Source organism: Myotis brandtii, unplaced genomic scaffold, assembly GCF_000412655.1.
Source record: "Myotis brandtii unplaced genomic scaffold, ASM41265v1 scaffold185, whole genome shotgun sequence".
Taxonomy (NCBI): Eukaryota; Metazoa; Chordata; class Mammalia; order Chiroptera; family Vespertilionidae; genus Myotis; species Myotis brandtii.
In genome coordinates this window covers 6,312,036-6,319,809 of record NW_005356870.1, presented here as the reverse complement: position 1 = coordinate 6,319,809, position 7,774 = coordinate 6,312,036, and the positions used below count along the sequence as shown (strand labels likewise).

Here is a 7,774-nt window from a genome sequence, read left to right as displayed (position 1 = left end):
TGTGCGAGTGCGCTTCGCTGCTGCCCCGGCTATGGCCGATCTTCGTGGCCGGAGTAACCGATCCCGGGCTCCTCGCCGGGTTCTCTGAGCGCCCTCCCCTTTCAACCTCTGAAAAGCCCTGCGTTCTTTCTGGGCCCGCGGCGAGTGGCACCGAGAGGCGAGCCAGGATGCGCTGAGGACCGCTGGGGCGCTCGTCCTGGGTGCAGCCGTGGGTGGCGGCGCGGAAGCCCAGGTGTGTCGGGCTACCTCGGTTTCCCCGCTGTGCTCCTGCCGCCCCCCGTCGCACTTGATGTGCAGAAAGAAGCCGGACACCATGATCCTAACACGTAAGCTAGACTTGTGCCTTGCCGTCGGGCCAGCTGCGGGAGCCAGCTGCGGAAGGGACCCGCCGCGGAGGAAATGTCACGCCACCTTGTCAAGTCGGTGCCTGGCGCTCTGTGCTTTTGAAACGCTTTCCGAGGAGGCTTGGGACCGAGTCGCCCGAGCTTCTTGGAGTGGAGGAGGTGGAGTGTGGGCAACACAAGGGGTTTGGGGGTGGGGGGAGAGGTCTTAATCTCGGGTAATGTCTCCTGGGGTCGCATTGCCCGGGACTCACTGGCTGGCGCGTCCCGTGGGCTCCGGGAAGGGCTGCGGGCTGGCGGGGGAGGAGACCGCGGCTAATGAAGCGAAGCCCACGTTCACTTCCTGCTGGGGCTCGGGACCTAGGGCCGGGCTGGGGGTGCCTGGCCAGGCGTGGGGCGCGGGGCCGCTGGAAATAACCAGGCGGTGATGGCCTCTGACTCCGAGGACCGACCGTGCTCGGCGTGACCGCTTTCTAGTATCTTTTCTCCCGGTACTTGCTTTCCTTCGCCATAGGAAGGAACGTTCATTATTTAGGGACGTTGAGATCGTGGCGGCATTTGGAATTTTTTTAAAAAACCTGAAAGTAAGCTAATCAAAAACTTGTTTTCATTTCAAACCGTTCTGTTGAAATAACTCAGAAAATCTGAGTCTGATGGTGCGCCCCTGGAGCGTGTTGAAGCTCTTTCCAGCCCCGCCGTTGGTCTGCGCGTGAGGGGTATGTGCTGGCAGGGCTGCCGTGGAGCTGACTTCACGGGCTGGGGCGTTGATCGGTTTCGCAAAATGTCCCGCGGAGATGCCCACGCCCTTGGCCCCGGAGGGGGCGCCCGCGCAGAGCGGGTCCCGGGGCCAGCGAAAGGAAGGAAGCACGCCTCCCGGCCCGGCTTTTTTCTTTTTTTTTTTTTTTCCCTCGGAGCCAGGCGACGGCCTTTTGGAGCCCTGCCACCCCTGTGACCTTGTCCCCACCTCCGACGTCACGGGCCGGACGAGCTTTTGATCCTGCCGAAGGAGGTGCACCCTTGGCTGCAGCCAGCCGGCCCTGCTATGTGTCTTTCCAGAGCTCAGCCCCTGTCACGAGGGGAGTTGAGTGGAGCCCGGGGGAGGGAGGCTGGCGAATCGGAGCCGTGTCTGGTGCTGATGTTCCACAACCACCCAGTTTATGCTGGTTGTTGTAGAAGGAAACCCCTGTGTCTGGTCAGTCTGCTCTGTGGAGAAGGAAGCCTTGTCCCACGCCAGCTGTGAGTGAGTCTTGATACACTCAGCCTGGTTAGCAAATGGGTTCATTCTCGGGATTCCGAGGCTGGCTCAGCCATGGTAATGAAGGTATGCAGCCTAGACACAGCCATCCGCTGCAGAAAGATTCACGAGGGTGGCATCTATGACGCATTTGGGTAGAAAAAAAAAACAGCTCTGGAGACAGAGGAATACTGAGTCTCAAATTACACCCCCCCCCCCCCAAACTCTGCTGAAAGGATGAGGGAAAATAATAGCCCAGCAGAACTCTGAATGTAAATCTATCCACAGCTCCAAGAGGTTGACTAGCTCAGCATCCATCTGGTCCCCTGCGGGATCATTTGCAGACCATACGTGTGGAACTAGTGGAGGCACCCAGTGCCATCTTGGCTTGCAGACTACAGCAGATGGTCGGAGGGGTGCCCTGTAAGTCAACAGCCCCCCTGGTCGAAGAACTAAAATCCTGGAGATTGAGTGTCAAATAGTTAGCAGATGTACACTCAGAAGTTATTTCAAGACATTTTCGGAGAAAATGTTGGCGATTGCTCGTATTAACTTTTATTGTAGCGTGCCGGACTTACAGCGTGGCCCCGGCCTGGGTGCATACTTTTATGATTAGCACTACTGTTCAGAGTTTAAAATGAAGCACAGCAGACTGACTTTCTCTCCCGCTGCCTTTCAAAGTTTGCTTTTGACCAAAACAGAGCTTACTCCAATTCAAGCTGAGCGTGTGACACCTTATACCCAAAGGGACTGACCCGGTTTCCCAGCTCTGCAGAATCAGAATAAGTAGCTCCCAATTTCAATCTTTCCATCGAGTGGATGGGAAAAGTGGTTTGGGTGACTTCCATGTGTCTCAACTTCCCAGTTGTAGATCTTATGAGAAACACCACTGAGGTGCCTTCAAGTGAAAAGTTTGAACGGACGGGTAGTTAACTATGGCTAGTTGTAGGCAGCGATCCAAGTTTTAGTACACTGGTCCCGTCAAAAGATTTAACTCTATTTGTGGAGCAAAGGTGAGAGGCCGGTTGCACTTTAACCTCTAAAGCCTTTCTTTTTTTTTATTTATTTTTTTATTTTGTTAATGTTCTATACTGCATTTCAAATATGGTTTAAGGATGTTTTTACATTTAAAAAGGATGTTTGGTTGCTGCTGGAAAAGATACCATATTAACAGAAAAACTTGTTATGATTGAACAAGTTATTGCTGTGAGTGGGTGAAAATTGTTCTCAAACTCTTATTTGTAGAATTAGTGTGGGGGCTGATAGGGGATGTGGCGGGCCCCAGTGAGATGCTGCCAGTCAGAGGCTTGGTGGGATTCCAAGAGGTGGTTTCAGATACAAAAATAAGTACTTGGGTTTCCCTTGGTGTCCCCATGGAGATTTTAAGCCATGATGCAATGCTCAAGTGAGAGTGGTATTTTTATGACTTAGGTGAGTAAATATGCCATTTGAAAAATACCCAGGGAAGGGTGGAGGTGAATTGGGCCAGAAGACAGGGGCATGTAGAGTACAGCGGGTAAAGTGAGCGGTACTGTTCTGAAGAGAGCCTTGTGCTGGACAGGATGGTCCAGTATTGTAAACACGAGTTTCTCATGCTTAGTTCTCCTTCCTAGCAACAGGAAGACGGAAATGAGGCCATGCAGAGAGGAGGGGGGAAAAAAGACCCTGGCTGGCTCCAGACAATACTTGACCCACCCTAGCATTCACCCTGTATAGCCAGAAGACTTGCAAAAGTAAAAATAACTTCAGATGTTTCCCTTTCCTCCCTGGCTGTTGCCAGATCGCTAAAGACTGAATACTTGGTGCTTTAGAACAGTGCTTTTCAGCCAGTGTGCCGCAAGAATTTTTAAAACGTTTAATACCTGACTATTCAGTCAGGGGCACTGACCTATTTTCCCTTAGATAGTCAAATAAAAAAATGACAACAGCCAACCCAACAATGGCCATCCGGTGTGACTGATTCAAAACTATACTGTCAGATTGGGAATATATATATATATTTTTTTTATTTATTTATTTTTTTTTGGTGTGCTGCAGAATTTTAGTAATTTTAGTTTTGTGCCAGGAGATGAAAAGGTGTAAATTGCTGCTTTAGAACATTCTAGCAAAACCTGGCCCCAGGATGTAGCTAGCAGCAAGGCACACATAATGCCAAAGCCTGTGCTTGAAATTATAAAGCAGACCTGGGGAGAAAGGAGATTTTCGTGTTTCATGTTTGCATAGTCCAGTAATTAGAATGATATGAATTGAGATCCAGCGGAGGAGAGAAAATTTAATTTCTGAATTTAGTCATTCCTCTGAGTGCTCATTTGAGCAGGATTTACCCCTAAGAGACTTACTTGGGAGCAGTAGGTCTACAATGCAAAGGAAGTATCTATACACAGCTCTTAAGGCCCAGATTTTTCTCGCTGTGGAGGTGGAGGTGAACTGATGCCCAACCGTAAAGTGCAGAGAACCAAACACTCTGTCCCAGAAAGCACAGTCCCATGGTCCTCTTTTCTGCGGCTGTGCAATTAGGAGGAAAATGCTTTTCGGGAGCCACTCACAACTGTCCTTATAGCCGACTCTGTGGCCATTGCCTATGGAGGACCTAAAGACGTGAGGGGTGGTTCCTCTTTTAAGAAGATGGTGCTGTAGGGTTAAAGGATGTTCTCTAGGCATGGGTTGCTGGTGTGAATGCAATCAGTGGTGTTTTCTTTCACCCTCAAATTAGTCAGAAATCTAATTAATGTAAAAGGGGGAAGATTCCCAGCTGAGAAGGGCTGTCTACACTTTTGCTTGGGGGACCCATGTTATTGTAAAGGATTATGGTGATCAAGGATAAGGACTAGGGAGTAGTCCCGCTGGGGTTCTTTAATTAGGTCGACGCTGCCTTTGCATTTTTCTCACTAGCTACTCCCTCCTTGCCATTGAAATTTATAGCCTTGCACACTTGGCCTATATACTGTTAGAGTCGCTCACAAGAAACACTCAGCCTTCTCTATTATGGACACTCCTTTTTGAAGTTTTATAAAAGATGTGCAGACTTTTGACAAGATAGTATTAATATTACAGAAGTAAAATGGGTCGTGTTTGCATTCATGGTCACATTTATTTTTTGCTGCCGCACCACAAAGCAGATACAGCGGGTCTCCCTTTCACAGGTGAGAGGACTCTGAGGCTTGGCCACGTCACTCACTACCTGGCACACCTAGGTTTTCAACCAGCTGTGTGTGTGAGTCCCAGCTGAGGGAGATGTATATGTCAGGAGTTGATTCTGTTTAGGAAACAGTATTTGTCACTTGGCATCGTGCGCCTTGCAGTAGCAGCAGTGTCCTAGGGGACTTGAGCTCCGAGGTGGGGAGCTACAGTGTTGGGGTTCCGGATAGAAAAGCAGTCGGTTTTGCACCCCTTCTCTGGAAGCCCAGTGGATGGAGAGTGAGCCTCTGTCTCTGACGTGTAGACAAGGGGTCTGGTACCGTAGTCTAGCCTGTGCTGACTGCCCCGGATATGCTCTCTTCGGTGACAGTCTTTTTAAATAATATGTCTAAGGGGGAATGATCTCGCAGATGAAGCTGAAGACATTTGAATGGCATCATGAAAATGCCTGCCGAGTAGGAACTAATGTTCTTGGGCACCCAATGGTAAAATGTGAAAACTTAACTGAAGTCAAGCCAAAACATAGAGAAATCAGTTTCTCTTAATCATTCATCCTTAGTTTTTATTCGGCTACTTGACTGCATTTCACCGTGGAAAGCTCTGTAAGCTCCTTTTCCATTCACATATGCCTCTCCTTGGTGGCCTTTTCAGGTCTCTCTCTCTCTCTCTCTCTCTCTCTCACACACACACACACACACACACACACACACACACACACACACACACGCACACACCCCCAAGGAGGAAAATCAAAAGCTCACTGAAGGCTGAGGTGGGTGAAGCCAGTCCTCAGGCCTTTGTCACCTCCCATCCACGTTTTGTTCCCTTCCCCGCCCCGCCTCCGAGTGTCCTGCGGAGAGGACTGGAGGCTGCTTCCTGACTTGTCAGAAAGGCGCCTTCCTTCTTGCGGGAGTCCCTGGAGGATGTCTGAGGGACAAAAGTTTTCCACACCCTGAGGTTGTAGCCTTTCCCAGGCGGCTGCACTCAGGAAGCTGGAGAGAGAGGAAGGGCCTTGGAGGTGAGAAGGCCTGTGGCCCCGCGCTGGGCTGCACCACAGCCACGCTGTGCCTTTTGTCACATCCAGGTGATAAAGTAGATGGAAGATGCCGAAATTCGGAAGTCATCGCCACCTCCCGCATCTGGGGAAACCATGGACTCCTAAGGGACCCTCTCCGCGCAACTTTCTGTTTCAAACTGTAGAGTGTGAAAAAGGGATCTTGTCTAGTCCTTGTGTTTGTAAAAGTCATTGCATGGGAAATTCCAGAACTTTGCAAAGCAGCCTGGAAAAACATTGCCTCTCTTCCCTGCTGAGAAGTGGGGAAGTTCAGTGACTAGGCCAAGGTCACCTGCGAATTGAATGGAACTTCATACCCCTTCCTGTCAGATGTGACAACAAAGCGGGAATAGCAGCAACATGAGGACCTTAATGTGTTTGTAGGGAAAATGCTTCAGTTATCAAACCAGAAGGGTTCCTAAACTAGATAGGAGTACCTGAACCAAAATTTCACCATTAGATGCTATGAGTTGTGGGGAGGAGGGGGTGTTATAAGTAATTTTGATGAAAATAATTCTTAAAAGACAGTAATACCTTTGAAAATACTTTTTGGCACAAAACAGTCCAATTGAACAGCATTACCTGTTTGAGGTTAGACATAGGAATGGCTAGAGATGGCTTATATTGACCATGATCTGCCCTGTGTTTTCACTGGTGTCCAATAAGGCAACTTGATTTTTTTATTTGATTCTTGATTTTCTTTTTTCCTCTTTGTCAGAATTATCTGAAATATGGATGAACAGTTTCTTTAGAATTCCTCACTATTCCCTTTATTTCTAATTTACGGGTTTTTGTAGCAGTACGATTTGCACAGTATTTTCTCTATTTCCTGTGCTATAGCACTCTAGAATTTAGGGCAAAAACCAAAGATTGGGGGTAGGTGGGTGGGACCTTAGTAGAGTTAGCTAGTTAACATGTTAAAAGGAAGAATCGATGTGCTTGCCAGCCTTTAATGATGGAGATGGTAGGGTTACTTTAGGTTTGTAACAAGGCATTTGCCTTAAACAATAAAGGAAATGGACTATATAATCCTAACACAGATGCATCACTTTACACAAAAAAAAGCTCGAAAAATAAGGGCTCTTAAAAGTATTATTTAGATTGTTTCTTCAGATTGCCTTCTTAATCTATGCAGTTATCATCTTTAAAGGGCTTCAATGCATGGTTTGAAAGGCATAAGTATTTGATATAGAAACTAAAAATGTGTGTATGTACTCGAATGTATAAACGAATCGAAATCGAAAGAGGTGATGATGCAGTATTCATTTCCTTAACAGTTTATTTTCGTTTCAGTTGGACTTCTTTGTGCTGGGTAGTCAGTGCCAACTTTGATTTGTTGGGAGATACTTTCTGTTCCTGGAAGTAATTGGATCAGCTCAAGCCTGGAGTGCCTGATAAAACCATGTCCTACATGGGCTCGAATTAATGCTGAGCTCTTTATCTTGCAAGGGAAGAGCATGTATGTTTTTATGTGAGCTACTTGCCTTTCTTTGGTTTGTGTTAAAAACAGCATTTTGCAGACGCTCGAACTAAATGATCCCCAAAGGGGATTTCACATGATTTAATTTTGCATTTGCCGAGTGTCACCGCATGTGCTTAATCCCAGGTACAGGCTTGCAGGGCGGGCCTCCCAAGATTCCCTTCTTTCGAGGCGAAGCTATTTATTAAGTTGTCATCACATCATTGGGAAAAATGGGTCCTTTCCCCACTTTAGATGATTTCTAGGAATATTTTTTACTAGAAAGCAACATATCTGCTTCCAAACTTCAAGCAGGAAAAGGAAAAAAAACTTAAAAAGAAAACTCCCCAAACTTCCAGTTCTTACTTGCACTGAAACCAGTTAATGCTTTAAAAGTGAATTTAGAAAATCAGGGCTTAAAGCAGTACTATTGTTCTGACTTTTGAGAGGAAGAATAATGTGTTTGTGAAATTGATAGTAAACCTGGGAACTGACAGTAGAAATGAAACCTGTTCTTTAGGTTGTCAGTGAGAAGGGGGACTGAGCAA

At 47.4% G+C, this 7,774-nt stretch overlaps 1 protein-coding gene across 5 annotated transcripts in view; it reads left to right on the top strand.

Moving 5' to 3' along the window:
* DLC1 (DLC1 Rho GTPase activating protein) overlaps positions 1–7,774 on the top strand; it is a 371,700-nt gene that overhangs the window by 323,595 nt on the left and 40,331 nt on the right. For 2 of the 5 annotated variants that reach the window (XM_005864067.2, XM_014537902.1), the window contains exon 1: positions 7–326. The exons of 1 other annotated variant lie outside the window; for it this stretch is intronic. In XM_005864067.2, the coding sequence (XP_005864129.1) occupies positions 290–326 (37 nt within the window). In that variant the 5' untranslated portion in view covers positions 7–289. 2 more of the 5 variants (XM_014537904.1, XM_014537903.1) reach the window with 2 other exon arrangements.